Raw genomic sequence first — 25138 nt, 5'->3', positions numbered from 1 at the left:
GCCAGGGCCAAGTCTTGATTGCTGATAAGAGAAAATATTAACATTCATGCCTTAAATTGGTACAGTGCTTTACCCTTGACAATAGCTTTTAGTTGAGCCCATGACAACCTCGAGAAGTATACAGGGCAGGTTTATCTTTATTTCACACATGAGGAAATGAAAATAAGAGCTCACAAATAATACAAAACAGCCAGGACTCAAACCCAGCTCTGTCGTTCCCCATGTCTTCTGTATTTTTAATACTCTGGAGCATTAACAAATACTAGGATTGATCTACATTCATGCCAGGACTTCATAAATCCTTTCACTTTGGAAGAAAAAAAAAATTTTTTTTTTGAAGATTCTAAAATGAAGATAATAACAGAACTTTCCAAAAAGAACATGACTTTACGTTCTCAAGTTGTGAATCATATAGGATTCAACTAAACTGAGAGGAGCTTCCTGTGCCCAGGCTGAGTGTTTTATATTCTCCCTGGCAGTTATTTGTTTTCTTATTATGTATTTGCGTGCTGCAGGACCACACAAAACTCTGCTCTAAAAAAGAATCGGACTGGAATCTCTGATGCAGAGCACATTAGGAGGTGCCATGGTGTAGAAACTGCTGCCTCCACCAAGCACTTAAGAAAAAAGATGCTCAGTAAGGCCCAGCGACTTGCCGCTCAAAGTCACTCTTGGGACAAGCCTGTAATGAAATCACTTCTTTCAGTCTGAGTACCTTTCTGAAGCCAGAAATAAAAATTGAGGTGGTACTTTGTAAGCTGGGAATTTAGGATGATCTTAAATATAAGCCTAATTTTACTTTGAGGGTCTTCTCTGAGTCATCTTTTGAATATACCTCTCCATCCTGGGAGAGAAAAGGCAAAAGGAGAAAGTGACTGGGTGGCAGGTAGAGGCCACAGAAGTGCAGCGAGGGAGGCCCCCGCAACACTTGGATCTTGTGCTAGGGATCCAGGGAATCTTCGATTGACAACATGCAGCTCAGCAATGCATCCGACGAAAGACGGCATCTTTCCTATTTCAAATGATAAGTTACTGCAGAGGGCGGGAGAGTAGTCGAGGCAGTGGGCTGCCCCTATAGGCAACTTCTTTGCCACTCCATCTGCTACCCCAAATGCTAAATCTTAGAAACAACACTGCTGTGAAAGATTAAAATATATTTTCTACGACTCAGATGACACCAAGTCTTTTGTAGATGCCAAAATAGCTGCTTTGAAAAGAGTTGAAGAAATATCAATTAGGAGCTCAGTCGAAGACACAGAAAAATTTATGTATCCCTGCTGGTCGGTCTCCAAAACTGACTGGAAAAAAAGACTGTAATAATGAGAAAATGGAATGTATGGAGGCAGGAGATGAGGTCCTCTTAATGGTTCTTATTTTCTGAAATTGGGGGATGACGATTAATACATACAGGTATACAAATAGGGAAGGAAACTATTATACACTATTCACAATTAATTTGGGGTTTTTAGACCTGAATATGACTAGCAGGAAGCAAGCTTCAAAATTTCATTTCTGGTTTAATTTTTTAGAGGGCATTCACTCCTCAGTGATGAATTTCTTAGTGAAAAAGAAAACTGTTTGAAGAAAGTACGATTTGAAAAAAGTCTTGAAAATAATATGTCTCAAAAACATTCCTCAAGAGACTAGGAATTATATATAAAAGGAAACAATTTAAGTTCAGAGGCAAATTCTTACAAGTTTCATGAACACAATTTATAATTATGTGAATAATTACATAATCACAGAAAACACATTTGAGAAAAACTGCCTTGCAATGCAAGGTAAGCCTTTTTTTTTTTTTTTTTTTTAAGTCAAAATGATGTATTCCTTTTCAGTTTGGCAAAGTTCAGACTTCTGATAATGTGATTCTAAACCTGAGATAATCAGTGAATCTTTTATGAGACAAAGATTAATAAATTATTCCACATGATCCTGCTTCTGTTTTTTAGACTATTTTATCTGTCATTTTTATATTTTGGCTTCTGACAAAGAACAAAAAAAAGGAATTTAAAAGAAAAATTGAAACAGATTTAGGAGAAAGCCATGTCATTTAAAGAAAAAAATCCAGATTTTCATTATCTTTATGTTGATATCAATAAAATGTTAACCTGAATTAATTAATATTAACAATATACAGATACATTCATCTTAGTATGTGGAGTCAGAGATGAGGCTTTTCCTCTGTATAAAGCCATTGCACCCTTTCCCCTCACCTTTCCCATCTATAAAGTGGGATCAATAGTCTACCTTTAAGAAATAACAATTTCTGGTTTGCAGAAGAAAATAAATTGAGTCTCTTTTAAATTGCATAGTATAAAGCCCAAAATGTATCTGCAGAAATCCAATAAAGACATACTAACAGTCCTTTGCATTTAAACGATTTAAATGTAGGCTTAAAACAGGATTTTAAGAAATACCCATGTTCTTGTGGGAGAGTTGGACTTCTAACCATCTTAAGCACCATAAAAAAATTCCCTCAAAGGGCATAAAAGTGCTTTGAATACTATGTAGGGAATAAAGCCACCCAAACAAACAAACCCAAACCCATTTAGCTTATGAAAGGGGAAGTGAACTTTATTGGCAAACCATTTTAATCTTTAAAAATATAAACAAAAAGGATCTACTCATTTCCAAGACAGGAACACAGGGTCTTATTATTTGGAATGAGGTGGGAGGGGGATCTTGAAGACTAAGAAACCAAGGCAATTTTTACAAGTTCTCTACAAGTAGGTGCCAAACTCGATTATCCTCTTGAGAATATTTCTCATGTAGCAGCTGAAAAGGGGGAAGCTCAGATAGGGAGGCTGGGGAATTGGATCTGTCTCTACTGATAACTTCCTCCCGCTCTGTCTTCTTTCTTTGGTAAGGAAAACTATCTCAACCCAGGAAATCAAGAACACATTTATAATTGTTAAAGAGGCTCTGTAATGGGGAGAAGAGCTTCTGACACAAAGGTAGAGAAATATTTTATCTTTCAAAATGTTATTGCGTTTAAATTGCTGTAGACCAAAGAATATACTTGCCAGGCAAGAATAGGAATCATTAAGTCTGTGATCCAAAGTTAGGCGTTGCACCATCTCAAAGAGGGAAGCGTGGTCAAAGTTACAGGGGTTGGAAGAGATAAATTCATCCATGCCATGTTTTTGAGCTCTATCTGCGTCTGTTCATTTATACATGTAGAGAGAGACACAATTTAGAGAAACATCGCATTTTCTTTGACATTTCAAATACACAGGAATTCACTAAGCATTACGAACGTTAGCTGTTCTCCCGTCGCCGCCCACCAACATCCCCAAGATACTCTTTTTACCTCCCATTGTCAACTTGCATCACTTACTGGTGAGTTTATTGCATTTCGGCAAAAATATATTGGCATCAACATGTTTATCAAATGATCACAACTCTAGTGCATTTATGTTGTTCTTGAAAAACTAAGCACACGACCGTAACTTCGCCTGTGTTTCACCAAACACTGAAAGCAGATCGGATCTTTGCTTATAAAAGCCTATTTAGCTTTTCGATTTTTAATAGATTCTGCCATTCCAGTGGTTATGTCTAGAGCAATTTCTCTACAATTACTGGGATCATCTGGAAGAAAAGGGTTATGCTGATTCTCAGCCAAGTGACAATATTAGTATCCTCCCCTTTCAAATCCCCATGGCCAATTTGGTTGCACAAAAGGTTTGGGTCCCCATCCTCCAAAATTAAAACAAAATAATAACAAAAGATTTCCACTGAAACCTGGAGAATAAGTTCACTGGGAATTTAGTTAGTGATAGCAAAGGACACTGCCTGAGATAGTGTGCTTACTCAGTTAGCAAAGCTTATGAAAGACAAACAAATTTACTCAGCAAGGGCTATGATCTGCCATTTATTGTGAATTAATAGTCTCAATGTATTCACACTTTTCCTTACAGGGTGAAGGCTGCAGGCAAAACCTCCTAAGGGCTAACTAATTAATCTCAATATGTGTAACTAAAATAGTCTATATTCAATCGGCAAAATAACTCAGAGAATTCAACTCAAGCGAGACCAAGCAAATCTTGGAAGAGGAGGGAATGAAGGTCCTAGAAATTAGATCACTCCATCTCATATTTACTCACTCTCCTGAAATGCTGCAGGGAAAAAGAATCTTAAATCAAGCAAGAGTGTATTCATCTCCTTGCGTGCAACATTCTACTCGAATACAGGCACCTGCCAGGGACCAGCAATGCTGTCAGGACATGCAGAGAATGGATTTCTGACTTGAGAAGGTGTTTGAATAATATTTTCAAATGTGGCCTTCATCCCAGGCAGTTTTTTTTTTTCCTTCCCTGCTTGGGGGCTGACTGAAAATGGGGTATAGTTACAGTGTAATATTAAGATAATGATTTTCCCTTGTATTATTAATGTTGTGTATCATTCCAATCTAAATGCATGGTATGTCAGATGTATGCCTTCTTCCTATTAGCTTTTTAAATCTTCAGTCATCTTTCAGAGAGGGAGCAAGTGGTCAGTGTTTGAACAGGATGTGTTGTTTATGCCCAAGACACAGGAAAGCAACAGTTTCCAGAAGGCAAGTCAAAGAATGTGTGTTTTAATAGCCAATTTGCTCCTTTCAGAGGATAAAACATGAGATTCTGGAAGGCCTATCACATGCGCAGGAATTTTATTAGAGAATCTGACTCTTTGCTAGGTCAACTGCCTGAGATTTGTCTTCAGGAAAGTGTTTTCAATTTGGAGGTTAGGTGCTTAATCTTTGAGCATCTTTTGTCTGGTAATGTGGTCTCCAAGCTGTATTTCTCTTTCGACTCAGGATGGCTGGAAAGAGAGGTGGCCAGGAGGTTAGTTCTGGGGAAAAAGCTAGCTGTTTCTGCGGGGTGGGGTGGGGTGTGTGTGTGTGTGTGTTTCCTGTGGCCCGAGGCAAGTGGTTTGAACCTGCTCCAACTTTAGGTGTCTTCCTGCAAGAATGATACTCCTGTAACCCAGGTGGTACCGCTCCATCACCTAGGACAAATCTGTTCTTTTAGCCCCATCGTGTCAGTCCCTGGAGAAACTAACAGTGGGGTACACACCCACTGCTTGTCCTGTTTCATCCTCATAAAAAGCCTCATTCACGCTGTGCCTCCCAATTTCTAGCAGATAGATGAGGCGAGTTTTGGCCGGCACCAGCTTCCTGCTCTCAGATTTCCCAGAGGAGGCTGCAGGTTGACTAACTGGTCAGGCTTGGCTCTGCCATTTTACTGCTCTTCAATTATGATGACGCAAACGGTCACTCAGCTAGAGAGAAGAGGACTCTTTCGCGGCTGTTAAAAATATAGCCCGTGTTTCAAGCCTCTTACTCTTTAACTGCTGAGCCTCTAGAAAACTTGGTGATGAACTATTTTGCTTGGCTGCCAGTTCAGGAAATGGATCTGCAAAGAGAGCTTGGCTCCTCCGTGGAGACCCGGGTACAGACCCACCCTCCTGCCTCCCCCATCCATCATCACAAGACAGCTTCACCACGCTAATTCTTGGCTTAGACTTCATAGAAAGAACAATTTCATTTTTACTGACAATTTAAAGCAGGCTTTAAAATAGGCTTAAAATCCGCCTGTTTTCCTTTTCTGAAAGTAACCCTATCAACATAAAGATTCCTGTTTCCCTTCTTCCGCCTTTTGTCTCTTGTCAGTTCACATGGTGAATGAGCCTGGGACTGAGGGAGGAGGTCTGGACCCTCCCGTGAGCTCTGGTTTTAAAGAAGTGCGGGATACTGGCGGAGGTGTCGATCTGTCTGAGCCTCAGTTTCCTCATGTGTAAAATGAGCCGAACTTTCAGTTCCCTTTCTGCTGTCACTGTCATTTAATCATTCTTAAGGTCCCTTTCACACCTTCCATGTGTGTGGGATGGAGTTTAATGCAGTGGGAATTTCCAGCAAGTAAGCCGAGCAGCCCCTGGATTTTGCTTACATAAAATCATCGTTTACTCAGAATTAGGCTCATTGTCTCAATGGTTCCAACAACTCAAGAATGCTTAACAGGGTGGCTGGCTCCCATGAAATTTCTGAGAGTTTCACTGAGTTTATTACATTCAGGGGGAGGAAAAAAAAATGGAGACTCAGTAGGTGGGGAATGCTATTTTAAGGTGTCCACGGAAGGGATCTGATTTTGAAGCTCCATCCAAACATGGATTTTGAAATTTTTGTTCTCTGCTGTGCTCCTAGTACCTACAACAGAAGCTGGCACACAGCAGGTACTCAAGACATATGTGTTAAAATAATTAATTTATCAATATCTCATCGAAATAAATAAATTCACCTGGTCAACAAATATTTTCTATTTCTTGACTTTTGGAAATGTTGACACGTTAAATTCAACAGGAACAATTTATCTGAGGTAGGACAGCAGGTGCTTAGATGGCTGGGCTTAGAGGGTCACAAAGACTGAATGTGAGGCCAGCTCTGCTGTTAAGACGATATGAGGTGTGAGGAAGTTGACTAATGTTTCTGAGTCTCGTTTTCCTCACATGTTAAGTTGAGAAAGGTGTTTGAGTCTACCCTCAGAGGTGGTTGTTGACAGGATCTGGTAAGGAGAATCTGTAAAGCACCCAGGTACCTGGCACATACTAGGTGCTCACCTTAGCTGTGAGTGGACGAGCAGGCTTCTCACTACTCTCAAAGTCAGTTGGTCTAATATTCTCAGAAAGCCAAGGCTGTCTCTACATTGATCACTAATATTAGTTAGAGGTTGCCTCTTAAACCTTATTGTTTCTAGGAAGCTGAGAGTCCTTCCCAAGCTCTCTGCTTTATGCCTCTCCTCTGGCCCTGTATAAATAATTCCTAATCTCTGTCTCTGTGTTTCTGCTGGATGATGTTCCAATTTCTCTGTGGTCAGAACACACACTTAAATTCCCTGATAGATAATATGTTTCTTGAGGGTACGTTCCTGATTTGTTATTTTCCCTGCCAGCTCCTGGAGGAGCCAGGTCCTTAGGAGGTATTTATTAACTGACTTACTCTGACACCTCCATCCCAGGAAACTTCCCCATCGACTTTATTAAGGAGTCACACACATGGGGATTCAGATGGCATCTTGCAAATCCCAAAGTGGGAACATGTGCTCTTAGGGGGGAAAAAAATCTTATAAAAGGAAACAGAATTCTAGGTGCAGGTGTCTTTGGATACCATTCAGATTGTCTGCCTGTGTCTCCATACATGTCTAGGACCATATGCATTACATATGTTGTCTATTTTAAAATAAAACACTGCAGCGGTCCAGCTGTTCTAAATTCTGTTTCAAAGAACTTGTGGGTGCTTCTCAAGCAACACCATCCAGTCATCCTTGCAATGGCCCAGTCTGTTCTTTCACAGTGCTGAACATTAAAAACTAAATGCTCTGTGCAATCCCATTTTGCCCTGTACAAACGATTGGAACAGGCTGATGAGAGAAAAAGAAAACTCCAATGTTGACATTAGCAAGGGGAAAACAGCCCAGAGCAAAAGGGTGAGAAAGTCAATTCCTGGATTCAGGACACCTTGGGATCCATTTCTTTGCCAATGTTTGGCATGTGTCAAGGGAATGCAAATGAATTTAAATACTAGGCTGAGCAAAACAGAATTAGGAGGGGAAAGTAGAAGCTTAAAGCTCTAATGAGGTTTGGATTAGCTCTTGCTTTCAGAGACACATACCAATGTTCTTTTTCATTAGTATATGTGCGTTTTTTTTTTTTTTAACTTATTTAAGAAATCAAGGATTGACTGAATTTTAAGAATTTACTTCAGTCTTAACAACCTTTTTCAGACTTGGCTGAATAGTTGCTAACTCTTGCTTGGTTTGCAAGGGCTTAACATGTATTGAAAATGGGCTATGTAATTTCATAGGCTTTGGAGCAAGGGCATAATTCAACACATCTTCCAAACAATGCTACTTGTTTCACTTCTGGGCTTTAAATGTATAAAGATTTTGAAGTCCTCTATAGCATGGGCATAGGAGAATGACTTCACACTGAACTTAGATGAATAATGGTGCCTAAACTACATTTATAAATTTAAGGAACTATCAGTGGGCATCCATGATAAAGGAAAAGGCTGACAGACGCACAGACTTCGGGAAGGCAGGTATCCTTTCAAGTGGAAACTAACTACAATCTTTGCCCCAAGTTTTCTTGAAAACAATTTTGGTGTGGCATTTAAGGAATATTGAGAAAATCATGGTTCCTGGAATGATATGGTTATGTGGACTTTACACTCTCATTTAATCTGCTTAAATTTCAAGTGATGTCCCTCATGTATCATATTATTTCATGATCTCTGAATAGCAAGCCTATTTGTGTGATCTTGTTTCTGATCCAAAAAAAATTTAGATAAGTTTTTGGTAAGGTCTACCAAATGGAATATTCTTGAGGGGAGTGGATAATATAGTTTTTCAATTTTCATTTTATGGAGGCTTTATTATCCCAGCAGCTCAGGGAATGAACACAAAAGGTCAAATCTCTCTTTTTATTTTGTAATATTACATTTTAGAACTTTTTATAGGCTAGAGAAAAAATTCTGCTGTTGAAAATAAACTATGACTACATTGCTAATAAATTGTCTGAGAGAGGCTCCTTTCTCTAGTGAATCCCTTTTATAATAAACTAGAGGTAGCTGTTTTATCACTGAAATTTAGAGCACAGTTATGGCTGCTGTTACCCCTGATGGATGCTTGAGGCAAGAGAATAGCTAATGTAACTATAAAGTCATTGTGAACTCAAACTGCAAATTAAAAGGTGACTTTGTATCTTTCTTATATGGAAAATGTGTGCTTGTCATATCTGCTTGACAGTGTAAGAGTGAATGTATGGTTTGGACAATAACGAACAATGACAGTAGTCAACCTCATCAGAAGACATGAAATAAAGAAATGACAATGATTGATGGCAGCTGGCTGTTTACAGACTTTTCTAGAAGAGTTTTTCTTGGCATGATCAAGTAATAACCAGGGGATGTTGCTCCCTGCCTGAGCTCTGCACAGCAAGCAAAAGACTGGTCCTCCCCTGCCTGCTGCCCTTGAGAAACAACTTAATTCTTTCATGGTCCTTCAGTCAAGCTAACTTGCATGGCCAACACCGAAAGGCTTCCTAAGAAGCTATCAAGGGCCACACTGCATTTTGCAGAAATCACTGACAGGACAACCACGAGAATAAACATGTGATGTTTATTTCAATGTTCATTTGTATGATTCTTCATAAGGCAAATGCTTTGAATAAAAATCATCAGAGATTTTTGTCAGTGATCAGGAAACAAATAAGTGATCTGTAATTTTCCCTGCTTTACTTACAATTTACAGAGCACTTGATAATATTTTTATGGCACTGCAGCATGAGCTAACAAAATTTTCGAGAGTTAACTAATTAAAATTGTCTCCTATAAGTCATTATAGGTCATGAAAATACTCAGTTGATTAGTGAGCAATATGTTAGACGTGCCTGAAGTAGGTAACAAAGAAGCGACCCTTCATTTAATATGATCTATTGAGAGCCTACCACAGTATTTGGAAAATTCTGGACCTTACGGTGAGAGTCTATTCTTCTAAAAAGTCATGTACTTTATGGAGAGAAGAAATGTGATCTATAGTGTGGTTTGGGGTCATGCAAGTTAACACTGAATTCATTCTCTGATGTTGCATTCCTGCAATGTAGTAATTGCAAGTTGACAATACAAGAAGATATAGCAAAGAATCTCCTCAGACAAAACTCTAGAAAGGAATTAGGCAAATGACTATTTGGAAGCCTATTAGGATATCAATGTGTTGTTGTGCAAATACACATAATTTTACTAGAAAAACATTCACTCAGTCATCTATTCATCCATCTTGTAGATTTTTTTTTTAAAGTATAGCAAATCCTAAATTTTCACTAAGTTCACATCTTCCAGTAAGCTTTTAAAAATGCCTCATCAGACATGGAAAGGAAGGAAAGTTAAATTAAGAATTAAGTATCTGCTTGGAGTGGTAAAAAAAAAAAAAAAATCTGTCTGCTAGCCAGGGGTACATTTATGCAAAAGAAAAAAAAAAAAAAAGAAAGGAGGGGGAAAGCAAAATTAAGAAACAAAAAGAATCAAGGACTATTATTAAATGGTCAGGAGAAATGATGCGACCTACAACTTCTAAGTGAGCGTTCAGAATACTTCAGTACATATTTGCCTGCTCTCTTGACCAATTTTTCTAGCTCCCTCTAATGTCAAGTTTTCCCTCAGCACATTTTTGGTGACTGACTTTTTCCTCTGTGAATAAAGGAACTGTATACTCTGTTTTAGTAATAACTTAAATAGTGAAGAGAATGGTTTTTCTAAGTTTTAAAGTTTCTTTTTTTTCCTCTTAGAGGTGTATTTTTAGAAAAATGAATACAAATACAAATGATGTAAAAAATGTTATTGTTGTCATTGTTCTTGGGAGAGCAGTGGAAAGAGATTTGAGACCACAGGTCTAAACCTTCCATGACATTGTGAGATTGTGAATCTGAAGTTTCTGTGAATAAATTACATGATTTCAATTGTGTCCTCAATTTCTTGCTTTTGTGTGTGTTAGCTGCCTGTATTATATCTCTCTCTTAAAAATTAACCTCTATTGGGTCTTATAGTACACCCTCAATTTAGGCAGAATGAATTCTTTCATGTTCAAATGATGTATTTACTTTATTAATTGTGTTCTGCAATTTCTTAGAGTCTTGCTCAATTACCATCTTTGGGTTTCCTAGCCCACCTTTCTGTTTGTTAAGGTATCCATGGTTACCACACCATTGGTTCTCTGACCATTCTAACCTTTGGAAAGGGAAAGGAAAAACAACAACAACAACACATCATCAGAGTGCAAAATGATCTGTTTTCAGGCATTAAGCAGTCAGGTAGCTGTGAATTCCATGAAACGAAGGCATTATTTGCCATTTCATTGTGATGTTCATTAATATTCTTGGAATTAAAAAAAAAAGGAGATGTTAATGGTTGGCTTTACTCAGAGGATCATTTGATGCCAATATGAAAGCCAAGGAGAGGAGGCAATTATGCACACATCACATGCATCCTAGTTTCAGTACGGAAGCTTACATTTCCAACCTAAGGTCAGGAAAATTACATAAAAAGTTTTACTACAAAGTCTAGACATGAGGAAGATTTCAGAGGAGAGGGAGGAAGCACATTGCAGGTGTCAGATAATCTAGTCTGATTATCTGAGCTGTGCTAGCTATAGGGGAACACTTACCCTTCAGTCCAGCTAGAAGTTAGCAGGGTAAGAAGGAACAAACCAGAATAACATAAAGACTAGCAACAAGGCTCAGGAAAGCAGACAGGAGTTCTAACCTAGCAGCTAAAGTTCTTGGGTTCGAGCAAAGATTGAACAAGGAAACTTAAATGAAACAAAACAAAAAAACAAGAAAACCAAAGCCAACCCCCTCCCCAAACAACAGTAACAAGGTCCCCCTAACTGCTGAAGGCTCTTCAGGTGGTAGCAAAGCTAGAACAATTCTCAAAAACATCCAACTTTAGGGATTTATGATGTGATTAACAGTTATTAGTTGAGAAACAGACATTAATATGAGACTCATTGCAAGTGATATATCAGATAATCATTGACCAAATAGCAAAGCTTAAAATTCCCACTCCCCTCCCAGTCTTGAGAACAGAGGTACTGATCTTTACTGTTCCTCTAACACACACTGGACAGGGATCAGGTGTTTCAATGAGAGGCCACTTGATATAACAAATTGTGGCAATACTCAATTATAGATTTGGATGTCATTTCCAAAGTAAGCAACATTTGCCTTAAGAAATTAGAAAATTGTAAGCATTTGTTGTAAAAAGTTGTATAGGTAAGCACTGACAATTTTTTTAAGTTTTAAACAAAAAAAAAAAAAAAGAGAGAGAGAAAATTAAATCAATAATAACACACACCAAAAAAACCACAAAAGAACAAAAAAGTTGTAAAGTTTGGTGGAACCCTCCCAAAATTATTTTAGAGTCACATAGAAACTAATGAATAGCAGGATCTATTTTTTTTCCAGTTTTCCCAATTCCATATAAATACTCCACTCCACTCTAAGACGTGTCTTTTCATTTTGAAATCGAACTTCTGAAATTGCAAAAGAAATAAAGTCTGCACCCAGAAGTCTGTCAAACTGAATTTAGAAAGACCCAAATAAACTTATGATTACAGTCAAGTATCCCAAACTGTAAAATGTTCCATTCTCAAATTTCCCTTGAGCAGACAGCGACGTGACAAGACTGGAGTGTTTATTTTTCTCTATCCAAAAAACCTCTTGCATTTTTCTGTTAGCTTCCCTTTGCCATGTAAATACTAACATAGTGATTACAAAGCTAACTCATTAAAAAGTTCTTCATCATTCACTTGCAAGGACGGCAGCTACTTTGAGTAAATATTCAAAACTGGGGATTTAATGAGATGTGCACAGAATCAAGTATTTAACAATGAACCTTACCTTTTAGAAGTCAACAAAATCTTTTTAAAATGCAATACTTGATTGTATTTACTCCTTTTGTTAGAGTCTGTGACTGACAATGTTTGTGATGTGGCAAAATAAACAGGTACAGACTGAGAAGCAAATGTCGGTGAAGGGTCAACACTTGCTATTTCTTACTATGTTGTGATTGTTTTCCATTTTTCTGTAATCTTGCTTCGCAGTACTGCTGCTGTTGCTGCTGCTAAGTCACTAGGTAACCAATTTGTCGCAGTTTGCCCAGGACTAAACAGTTTCTGGGACACAGGACTTTAATTGTTAGGATAAGGCAAGTTTCGGCAAATTTGGATGAGCTAGTTAGGATTCTAAGTATGAATAAACACTAAATCTGACTTAGTTAGTATAAATCTAAACCTAATCTGTTTAATAGTGAGGGTTTGAATATAAAGGTTTAAATGCAGCTTTGCAATAACTGTTACATAACTTCACTCTACGGCAGACTCTGCTCAATATGACATATCCCCCACTCTCGGCAATTTTTGGGTTGTTTTGTACAACTACTTACTGACACCACAGAATGCAAAATTCTTGGATCCTGTTTGGATCTTTCTTGTGGCTTTTATATACTCTTGACTGTAAGTGACTGGGGATCAGATACAGAAGTTTGGGTGAGTTAAATCCTGACTAGATTACGATGCTAGTTTCTAAAGTATGGGAACAGAGCCTCACTTTCTGGCACTCTGGACACAGTTTTCATTAAGTGCCTACACTAGCAATAGATAAAAGTCTGGAGTGGTTGAGGCTCTGTTTCAGGGGGTAGTAAAGTAACCACGGGATTACTGGGTTTAACGCTAGTGGGTTGAAGCTCCATGTAAGGAGTGTCATTGACTGCGGGGTCAGAAGCATACAGTTGTGCAAAGTGAGCACTGCACAACTCGAGAGGCACCATTCACATTTTTATCTATGGGAAAAGAGCCTCCTGAAGGGCACAATCTGCATGGCTGAAAGCAGTGGCCTCCTTCTTACAGAGCCTGGTGGGGGGGGTACACCTCATACTCTCTAGAGACCTTCTGTTCCCAGGCAGCGATGAGGAGGTAATAGAGAAGGGGGTGGCTCTGGCAGCAGGTACTGATAAATCCCAGGGGCATGACATCCCTGACCTTTTCACATACCTCCCAGGCTGCCTCACATGCTCTTGAGGGATAATACTACTTATCCTCATCCCCAAATTTTAACTCTTAGAATTCTGCTTTGGGTGCTCTATTTAATAAAAGCTTCCTCTGTCAACTAGGATAGTAACATACATCAACCTTGCGTGTATGCAAACAAATCTTCTGGCTGATGCTTACTGACCAGATTCTAATTTCATAGCTAAATGAATCCTACCCACAGAGGAAACTCTAAATCAAGAGCCCTAGTGTATTTCCATAAAGAGTCATGCATCCCCTTCAACAGCCTCTTTCAGTCATCACCTTTATAGAATCTGGGTCTGGTCTCCATTTCATTTTACCCCTGAATTTCCATTCTCTTTCCTATACTAGAGAGAAAAAAGTGGACTGATCACGAACCAGGTTCTTAATCTGGGGAGACAATAGAACAGAGACACTGAATGTAAGGTGAAATGACTTCAGAAGAAATGGAAAGTATTTGGAAATAAAGCCAAGATTTTCCAAATATCACCTGTGATAACATGTTTTATGAGGTTGATTTAGATGGTGATCATAATTAGGCATTTTTGTTTCCTCATACACAGATAATTCCATCTCAGAGGGATATGATATGATGTGTTGTTTCAAAATTCATTTATAAGGAGTCTGTCAGGCCAGGTGAAAGAAGGGCTTCCATTACAGGGGAATTTTTATAATTAAGTTAATATTGGGGATGTTTTATCTCAACTAATGACTAAACCATTTACAAAGAGATGCTTCTTTTCTCTCTTTTTGCTCTCAGATAAAGTTAAGTGTCACAAATGTTACAGGAAAAAAGAGTAGGAAACTCGGTGGTGGTCATGATCAGAAGTGCTATCCCTCCTCCCCTGAGCCCTTCCTCGACTTATTTGTTTAGGGTTTTCTGTGTGGAAACCTGCATGATTGTGTGACTATTTACACTGTCCCATAGGGACATCTTCCTTTAAAAAAAACCATCAGTATAGGACAAGAATCCCTGGCAGCACCTGATGGGTAGTATTTGTCATTCAACAACAATGTTTCCCCACCAGCAAAGGTGTAACAAGATTTAAGAACACAGTCTGGTTAAATAGAAGCAGACATGGCAGTGGAATTCATCAGAAGGGAATTACCTCTACTTAGTTGCTATAGCGACAGAATTATGTGGTCCATGTTTTAAGAACAACTGAGGAGAGACTGTATGAAAGCCCTGGGTTCAAGGTCAGGTTTCCAATGAGGGATTTTCACACTTGCTTTCCCTTTTGCTGCGATTCTTTTCCCACAGATGTCTGTGGGGGTAACTTCCTATCATTTGGGCTTAAGCTCAGATCATCTGTGTTATATTTCCTCCTTCCACTCTCTCACCAATGCATGACATTCTTTATGGTGTTTCTCAGTGTGTGAAACTAATTTACTAATTTTTTTTTAACTTGGTTTACTATCTAGACTTCCCCACTGGGCTGGAGGTATCCTGAAAACAGGTATCTCCTTGTCTTCCTCATCAACATGTCTCATCACCTAGACAGTTGCTCAGTGAACTACACTGAATGAGGAGGTGCCATGCTAAAGACAAGACTCACCATGATTATTGCTGAAAGCTGACGTGTACCTGATCTATTCCTAATTGACCTGTATTCAGGGTATGGCAGACATCTTTACTTAGGGACAATGCTTGTAACTGAAATGAATCTGGTGCTTTACGTTTCCAGTGTTTCCATTTTATTTGTTTCAATAAATATCTGCAAGAGCATGCTGTCTTTCATCTTACCCTGTGCATCCAAACTGTCCCAAGATCAAAACTATCTTGGTAGCAAGACGGCATGGTGAAAGGGCAAGAAAGTAAAACTAATGCTAACCTATAGAGAGGAAGAGACTGGAATATGAACTGGGACTGTTTAAGGAGATGGTTTCATTTCTGGGTTCTGGTATTTTAGCTCAGAATGGGATTTTAGATACTGTGTTACTTTCTTGTGTGTGTTCCTGTGTCCCCCCCATCCTCCCCTACTGCATGTGATAATGTCATCATTTATTTTTAAATGGTTCTGAGTTGCATATTAAAATTTATTTCAAATTAAGCTCTATTTTAAAGTTACTTTTGATAGGAAGAAATGAGGCAAGGACATACGTAACCTACTATATTTGAAAGACTCAAACAAATACCTGTTTGACTGTGAATTCTAAACTCTCATCAAAACAAAGAGGGAAAAATTCACCTGAAACATATTTTTCTTTGTTTAGTCCTGGAGGAGGGGATTGTCAAGTATTGCACTTTAAAATTACTTCTATCTAACATTTTTGTCCCAACTCTCCCCCTTTGAATTAACTTTTTTTTTTTTTAGGCAAACATGATTTTGAGCATCCTTCACATGAAAGCAACTAGATTTTCTAATTCAACCTTAGAAGACTGACTTTACTCTACAGAACTGGTTTTAACAAATGGCATATTTACTTACAAAATTGGGAGATGGGGGCGTCCAGCTGAGGCACATTCCCTCCCTTGGCGTTTAGTTTCTGGACTTGGGTTGGGGGCACAGGCTTGTGTGACTGCCCAGTGGCCCGATACATGGCCTGGACCCAGAGAATGCGATCCTGCTCATCATCACTCGCAAATATCACGGTGTCTCCTTCTTTGACTGCGTTGAAGAAGGCTCGGCCACCCTCCAAACCTGGGTTAAAAGGGAAGAAAGACTACTAAGTTGAGCTGCGATGTTTTCAGCAGGACTAAGCTCTGAGCGGCAGTCTCTATGCTTTTCCTTGGGCTGGAGAAAAGAGGTGCATCTGTTTATCTAACTATAGGATAGCGAGTTTGATACCATGATGTCCAAGAGGCATTTTGAGCCTGGCTGTTGTCTCCTGCCACCTTTGTTTTATTGGGGACAGAGTCGTCAACTGAACTGCCTAATGGCAGGGTAAGTATTCATCTATAAACATACCATTACTTTTCTCATTTTTAAAAACAAGTCAAATGACGACAACAGAAACGCCTCCTGACCCCGCCTCTCAAGTCCACAACCTCAGGGACCTTTCGGACTCCTGATTTTTCTCTGGCTGCCCATTCCAATGAAATTCTGAAGACTCTACTTTCAGGACATTACAACAGAATTTGACCCCTCCTTCCTTCTCCAGGGTGGCCACTCTGAATTCACCCACATTCATCTCTCACCTGGATTATTCTAGTAGCCTCCTAACTGATCCATCTGCTTCCACCCACACTCTCTATACCTGACCCCCCAGATGGGAGCCAGGGTAATTGGCTTAGCACAAGAGTCAGGTTGTGCCATCCCTCTGCTCAAAACCTACCAGTACCTCCACATTTCACTTAGAGGAAAAGTCTAGGTTCTGACAAGGCCTGCCAGACCCCACGTGAACTGACCCGCCACCACTTCCACCTGCCTCTCTTACCATATGCACCCCGTTCACACAGTCATGCTAGCCTCTTGCTGCTCCTTGAACACTCCAGGTGCATTCTGCCTCAGGGTCTTTGCACAGAGCTACTGCCTGTGCCTAGGGCTCTTCCTCCGGTTATTCTCATGAGTCACAGCCTCGCCTCTTTCATGTCTTTGCTCAGACATCACATGCTTGTTCAGGCCTTCCCTGACCGTTACCTCTCCTTACTCACCTCTCTCCTCTTGCATCCTTTTGCTCCAAAGCTCTTACCACCTCAAAAAATTATATAATTTACTTCCTAAAGGCGCGGAGTTTTTGTCTCTTTTGTTCACTGCTGCATCTTGGTACCCAGCACTGTGCATGGCAGACAGTGAGTGCTCAACAAACACAAGTTGGATGAATGAATGCTCTGCAGACCCATTTTGTCCCATAAGCAGTTCTCTGGGTTAAAATTTAGAGAGAAGTGGGCAAAAGAAGCCTCTCTCTGGGCTCAGGCCAGAGCTACATTGTGTCTGTCAACATATTTCAAAAGCTCATATTTTTGGGGTGACTGGGACTCTCTGTCCATAAACAAAGCTTCATATCTTCACCAGTTTTCTCATCATTCCTCTACCCTCAAACTATCTCTTTAAAGGTGAATGGGGAGTAAGTGGAGTAGTTAGAATCCCTAAACTAACAGGGCCCAATTGCCAACCTATTTGACACTTGCCTTGGGAAAGACTGCTGGTGATGTTAAGACTTATCTATTGTGCCGACAATATTAATTCAAATGTCTACTTCATAAGGATGGGTGCGTGTTAATAATTTTGCACTTAGAACTGCCAGGGATTATAGAACAATAAAGAGCATCTTTTTTATATAAAGAGTTGAGGGGTACAGCAATTTCAATAAAATATTTTTTGTGGTTGTGATTATTAAGCAATATTTTGGTTCTTTTCTTAGAGAGCTTTAAAGTGTGTGATATGGATAGGATGGTGTACAGTGAGCAAGCTGGGAAAACCTGATGAAATGGATGGACAGCACCGTAAGAAGGAAAATTCTGCAGAGAGAGAAAGAGGAAGAAGAACTTTGAGGAATGCTTTAAGCTCTGAAAAGTGGGTACCAAGGAGCTAAAAGAAAAGAATGGGTTCAGTAGCGCTTCTGCAGTCCAGTCTCATGGTAACGGATACAGTACTGTGATAGTGCAAGGGAGCTCCAGGCCAGCCACCACTGGACGGGACCTTTCCCCTGCCCCACCACCTCCCATTTGCCAGGGCCTAAAGCTTGGAAAAGGGACATTGAGTTCTTGGAGCTACTGTCAGAAAGTCCTTTCATGGCGCTGACTCAGGAAGGAGAGAGGTAAAGGTGCAAAGATGCTAAGAAGTGTTGAGATCTTTACAGACTCCTCCCAACAGCCTTACGAAGTGTGAACACGTGCCCATGTACTCAGTCGCTCAGTCATGTCTGACTCGTTGCAACACCATGGAGTATAGCCCCGCCAGGCTTCTCTGCCCATGGAATTTCCCAGGCAAGAATACTGGAGTGGGTTGCCATTTCCTGCTCCAGGGGATCTTCCCGACCCAGGGATTGAACCCACATCTCCTTCATCTCCCACAGCGGCAGGCAGATTCTTACCACTGCACCACCCGGGAAGCCTGTAGAGAATGTACATTAGTGTCCTTATTGTGTAAATGTGGAAACTGGGTCAGAGAGAAGGAGCTAACTATCCCATGAACACAAAGTGGAGCTGTGACGATTGGAGCTAGGCTTCTGACCGCAGCTGTCTGACTCCAGCGCTGACGATTACAAGCACAGCCCCGGACCACTGCAGGACCCGGTCAGCACACCTGGCGTGCAGCAACTGCTCTCAGAGAATGAGTTACTGACAACAGAGTGGAGCCTAGCCATGGGGTGATGAGGCCAGGAGAAACCTGTAAAGCAGGAGAAGCAATGACAGTGACAGCAGTGAAGAGCAACAGAGCTCTTCCAGAAAGCCTGGGAGACCAAGGACACACCAATGAGAATGAGGAGAAAGCAGAGCAACTAGCTCAAAGAAAACCAAGGAAGAGAAGACGACACGAACACCACCGTATGCTCCCAGGCAGCATTCTTATGCAAGGCAGCAGATCCTGAGGACAGAATCTGCAAAATGCAATGTATGATAATGTCTGGGCTCTCCATGGAACACCCCACAGGGACTGACGGAACAAGAGGACATGTCTGGGAATAGATGGAGGCAGCCCAGGCAAGGAATGCTGGCCAGTTCCCTGGCCGGAGATAGCTGTTTCAACCACACACATGGACATAGTCTATTTAGGGTGGTAAAGTTGTTGAAGATTTAATTTAGTCATTGAAATTGTGCCACTGAATTATTCCAAATGAATATCCTCTTATTTGAAGACTTCCTTATTTAATCTAATAGGAACTGAGAGATTGTTGCATACTCTTTGAACCATACTCAGGGAAAGATAAAGGGAAGCAGTTTCATTTTTAGATTAAAATGAAGAGCCTAAATGTAAAAACTACTTACAGTTATTTATCAATTCCCCAAACCAACCTTTCAAAGACCCTAAACTCGAATAGTTGATTTAGAGCCAAAGCTTGTATCTGGGTGACTGCTGCATCCCAGGCTGGTACAAAGGCAAGGATGTCTATGCTATGAGGCTATCTGCCCCATCTCTACCAGTTAGTTCCACTGACAACCAGAATAAAGCCAAGAGGAGGAGAAGGACAGATGGACCCAGAGGTCCGGCTTCACGTGCACACTCACCTTTCAGGCAGCAGTAGGGGAAGACTTCTCAAATCTCTGAGGACACTGGCCAAATTGTGTACTAATTACCCTGATCTTCAGCTGGCAAACTTTACTGTCCAAAAGAATCTCCTAGAGTGCTTATTTATTTATTATTTAGTAAGTGACTGATGTGGGCCATTTTTAAAGTCTTTATTGAATTTGTTACAACATCGCTTCTGATGTTCTTTTTTTCTCAGGGGCAGGAAGGCATATGGCATCTTAGCTCCCTGACCAGGGATCAAATGTGCACTGAAAGGTGAAGTCTTAACTGCTGGACACCAGGGAAGTCCCCAGGTAGCTTATATAAACAGGAGGATTCCGGTTCTTGGTTAGGTCTAGGGTTCAGGAACTATTATTTTTCACAATCACTCTTTAAAAAATTCTAGGTTAGATTTTTCCCATGACAATTGGGAGTATCTGAATCTCCATTTTCAATCAAACGTTGCTTTGAAAATAACTAGGACTTGGCACACAGAAAGGCAGAGAAGACTCTGCTTATTATTCTCAAGAACATAATCACTTTGGTTTCCATTTACATCCTTGGTAAAGGAATTTATAAATTATATCCCAGGGGATCAATGTGAGGAAAAAGAAGAGGAGCTTTTATAATGTACGTGCACAGCTACTCCTTTTGCATGTAGACGGAAGAGCCACCTCCCCACTGTAGAGAGGTCCACTTGCATCCGTACGAGAAGATAACAACTCGAGCTCCACTACAGCTGCACACATAGCTATGTTTTACTGCAGGTGCCAAACCAAAGGGTGAGACGCGTTAGACCTCAAGTCCCAGCGCTGCTTCCTGCTTTACAAAATGAGATGATAACTTTGGTCCTATGTACTTGGTGGACTGCAGTGAAATCCAAGTGCTATCATGTAGAGGAAAGGAAAAGGGAACTGGCTTAAAAGCAGGTAGTGTCACAAGGCAGTGCTGTTTATCCTTCTCATACTGGTCCCTGAGATTCCCACTTTAAAATGGAGGTCTTGGGAAAGAGGGACTATTTCTCTGAAGGGCATGCCGTGATTTGAGAAGAAACCACTGCAGAATGCCACGAGGGTTCGTTTCTTAACACAGGGGCCGCATCCTTTGCTCAAGCTGTTGCGTGAAACTGGCTCAGACTCCAAGGTCCTGTTCATGAGGAGGGATTTCCAGGACGAGCCTTTAAAGTCCTGACACATCTTACGTGGTCAGCTCTGTATCGTGCTCTGGCAGGACGCGAATTATCTATGGAGGTCTGAGGGGGCAGGTCTGGTCCAAAGCACTCGGGAGTGGCAATTCTGATGCCCACTGAGATGATAATTTTCCCAAGTGAACTGGGCCAGAGGTCTTCCCAGTTACACCTTTTCAGGTTAACGCCCCATCTTCTCTCAGACTCTGTTTTTCCTTTATGTGTATTTTGTTGCATGTGGAAGAGCAATATGGGAGTAGAAAAAAAGGTTTTGGGCCAAATAATGCAGTATGGTTGGAAATGCTTTCCTTGTGCAGATTTGGCATAAAAATAAACTTCTCTGGGAGAGGGCTGTTGGTGCCTGTTGCTCATTAATATGCTGAAATGATTTCGCACCCCCCCCCCCCATTTTGAAGGTTCCTTGAGGCAGATTTCTATTCATTTTTTTTTTCTTTCTGGGAAAAAGATAACATGGGTTTGGAGAGAGGTGTGAGAGGGCAGGATGTGGAACTTATGCAATATAGAACTTCTGAGAAATACTACCATTTGTGTGGTTCTCTTAGTTACATAAGGCTGAGGAGTTTGGATGTCTACACTGCGGACTGGTGTCTTTTTAGGAGGAAAAAAAAAGGTTTAGAGAAGACTTTCTTTTCAAGTACTATCAGATAACTATGACTTGTACTTAGCAAATGTGGACCTACAGGGCAGGTTTACCTGGACAGGAGACACGATGTCTGCCAAGCACACATCACTGGTGAATCAGACACAGACACACACACACACACGAGTCATAGGACTTCTTTTTCAGGATTTCTATTGAACATTCTAGGGTGGAATTAAAATTTGAGGTGGGCACAGCTACCTCAAAGAAAAACGTACTACATTTTCATTTTGGTTTTATGAGGATCCCCTGAGTCAAAACAAAGCCCCAGATTGGAATCGGCCCTTCTTCATTCAGGACAGAACCTCCAGGGGATGGTGAACTGTGGCCGTGGCGCCCTAGTAACTTGGCTCAGTTCGTGTCCAACATGCAGGGAAGGGAGAGAGTTTTGTGGGCTCACGGCCTAGCAGGTGGGCAGGTACCTGGTTGGGGGTCCGTGTAATCCACGGTGTAGCCATCCAGTTGGAGAAGTTCCTGAGGCTCGGCTTTTTTCTCCCGGTAACTGCACATGGCAAACGTGTACTGACTCACCTGAAAAGGAGAAGCAGAGACGTGTGAGGTTGATTCCCTAGAGCCTGTCTTCCTTGAATAGACCTTCCCCATTCAAGCCTGTCCTTTCCCCTGAGGCCCTGCACTCCGGAGCTGGGCTCAGATTGCATTTTTCCATATCCTGGCAAGTTAAGAGACTTCTCTGGTCCTGATACCTCACCTGTAGATGGATATAATCTGAGAACCTACTTTGTTGCTGGCTTATTATGTAGACTGAATGAGTTCATATGTGAAATGCATTTCAAATCTTTTCTTGATGCTTAGGAAGTGCTTGAGAAAAGTTAGCTATTATCATTACTGCTATATTTTAATTGGCTAAGCTACATGAAATTCACATTTGGTTAGGTCAAAACTGGTTGCATAGCAGCAATTTTATAGCTTTTGCCTACTATGACTTTGGCCCTGGCTCTGGCTGAGGCTGTCATGCTCTCAGACTCGACACAGGTCTTTCAGTCGTAAGTTAGGGACTAGTTTTTTATTTACACCTGCCTCCATTTCTTTTAGTATTTTATGTTTTGCAGGTCAATTCTCTGCACTGAGCCACACATCTCATTTCTTCCTCGCCCTTCCCACAGAAGGAGTGCCTTTGGTCGCTTTGAAAAGTCCTCCCTTCATCTCAGACAAGTGCAGGAGTGACACGCTGTCAGAAGCAATGAGTGCTCGATCTCTAGGCGCCAGTCACAGGAGGGCCACCCTCAGCCGCTGTCCCTCACCAGCCTCCGCCCACGTCAGTGCTGGGTGCGTGCTCCACTGCTGCAGGCCGGCCTCCAGGATCCTGTCGCCACAGTGCATCCAGACCCAGCATGGATACTGAGCATTTCTGCATCCAGCCTGTCTGCAAGGAGCCCAGGGAAGAGCAAGCATCCTTCGGGCTTCAGGCTAAAAGCTCAGGGGCATATTTGCCATCCATGGATGTCAAACGTCTTGGAGGAGTGCCACATCCCTCATCTCTTAGTTCCCTTTATTAAAACAGACATTTACTAAGTGAACTTTGATCCCGGCAGGGGATTTTTTTTTATCTCCTCCATGGGTCAGATTTGTCCTTTTTTTAAATGGTAAGAAATTAGAGATCTCAAACCCTGCATGTATCTCCCACAGTCCCTGGCCTGAAGGTCCCAGTGGTAAGATAACAGGAGTCCTCAGGAGAACGTTTCACTGGTTGGTTTATCTCTTGCTGCCCTCTGTTGGTTCCTGATGAAAACTTTCTGTCTGACTTGGATTTCTTTACTGTGCATATAGTTTACAGAATCTGTTCCTTATACTGCAGGGTCTCGATGGGCTTCAAGGGAAACATAAAGCCGCTAAGAGCATGTTCCTAAGTGGACATGTATTATGCTTTGTATTAAGCATCTTCTTCTAAAAAGGAGGATTAAGAATGGAAGCTTTGCGTAGGGGTCACACAGCCCTGGGACCTCATCCCAGCTCTCCTAAGTTCTCAAACATGTAACTCAGAGTCCTTATCTGTATTTTACCTGTCTTATTGTGGCCGAAGAATAAATTGAGTGGAGAAGGGTTTTTTACATTGTGTTTGATATTCACCTGGCAAATACTCAATATATGCATTTATGTAAGCAGTTTCCTTGCATTTGGCACTACTTTCTCCTACAAAGTAGCTGAGCAGGTGTATTTGCCTACCAGATTATAAGTCCTTTGACGGCATGCCTAAAGAATCATACATCTTCATTATATTCCCCTTGCCATGAGCAAAATCTACGATGAAATGGGCATTCACTAATTGAGTCTGATTGATTCCTGAAAAATGAGTATTATCATCCAATAAAGAGGCTTCCCCCCTTCCAGATTTACATATGCTACTCCAGTCCATTACTGATCCCAGAGACAACTGATTCTCCAAACCCGAGAGTAAACAGATATTGCTGAAATTGCTCTGCAATGATATTCTTTACCTCTCTGGTACCCTGGACATTTTAGAGCATGTTAATGTGATAATCAGCCAGACAGAGGGTTGGGGACGTTTATCTGAGATCAGTGAAACATCACAACAGAAAGGTGCTACCTCAAGGTTCGGGCATTTACTATTACCACAGCTTGGGGCTTTCTGACTTCTACTTAGATCCTTGCTTCTTGGAGAGCTGTATGCTGCTGCCCCCTTCTGGTAATACTGTTGAAGTTGTTCCAGACAAATTTTGGGCTCAAAGAAACCGGCTTATCAGGACCATTTTAATAAGGAATTTGGCAACTTACTTTAGGAAAAAAAAGGAGGAATGAAGGAATGATTTATTTTTGAACATTTCTAATTATTGCAAGGAACCTCAGATTTTCTAGAACTCTTCAAGTGTGAGGGAACAGCAAGGGTTTGGGACTTGCTAAACTGTTGTAAAAGGAGGCAAAAGGAGAAGGGGACAGTAGAGGATGAGATGGTTAGATGGCATCAATGACACAATGGACATGAATTTGAGCAAACTCTGGGAGATAGTGGAGGACAGGGAAGCCTGGCATGCTACTATCCATGGAGACGGAAAGCGTCAGACATAACTCAGCGACTGAACAGCCATGAAGTCTTGCAATCCCTGACCTGCCGGAGTTTGCTGCATGCAGAGGCTCCTCGAGAATGAAGCCAGTTTAGGGGGAAGCACGGTCAAGAGACTCTAGAAGCAAAGACGCTGCTCCAAAATCAGTGTGTGGATGGATGAATGGATGATACATGAATAGGTAAGAGATTTGCAATTAAAAAAAGATTTGTAATGGAACAAGTGCAGTAAAATGCTAATAGAAGAATTTAATCGGTGCTTTTAGAGGTTTTCACTGCAAAATTCTTTCAATTTCCCTGTATGTTTGAAAATATTCTTGATAAAATAGTAGGGAGAAATTAAAAGATAACAGGAAAAAAGCAAAGAAATGGTTCAGATAGAGAGACTGAGTCTTGGTGACTTTGTTTAAGCTCTGGACCCAGCTATGCCAGAAAAACTCTAGCTAATTAGTAATTTAATAACTAACCAATATAATTCTCCAAAAACTTAAGCTAATTCAGGTTGATGATTGTTGTTTACAGAATATAAATATAAGTGTCTTT

At 40.8% G+C, this 25138-nt stretch overlaps 1 protein-coding gene across 16 annotated transcripts in view; it reads right to left on the bottom strand.

Annotated features, from left to right (window-relative positions):
• CADPS (calcium dependent secretion activator) overlaps positions 1-25138 on the bottom strand; it is a 465663-nt gene that overhangs the window by 134668 nt on the left and 305857 nt on the right. For 15 of the 16 annotated variants that reach the window (XM_065935296.1, XM_065935295.1, XM_065935298.1 and 12 more), the window contains 3 exons: positions 21978-22086; positions 16025-16237; positions 3024-3160 (listed from right to left, as the gene is read on the bottom strand). In XM_065935296.1, the coding sequence (XP_065791368.1) occupies positions 3024-3160; positions 16025-16237; positions 21978-22086 (459 nt within the window). The remainder of the gene's footprint in view (positions 1-3023; positions 3161-16024; positions 16238-21977; positions 22087-25138) is intronic. The other variant, XM_065935299.1, reaches the window with a different exon arrangement.

Source organism: Muntiacus reevesi, chromosome 4 (assembly GCF_963930625.1).
Source record: "Muntiacus reevesi chromosome 4, mMunRee1.1, whole genome shotgun sequence".
In the NCBI taxonomy this organism is placed as follows: domain Eukaryota; kingdom Metazoa; phylum Chordata; class Mammalia; order Artiodactyla; family Cervidae; genus Muntiacus; species Muntiacus reevesi.
This window is presented reverse-complemented; position numbering and strand designations above follow the sequence as displayed.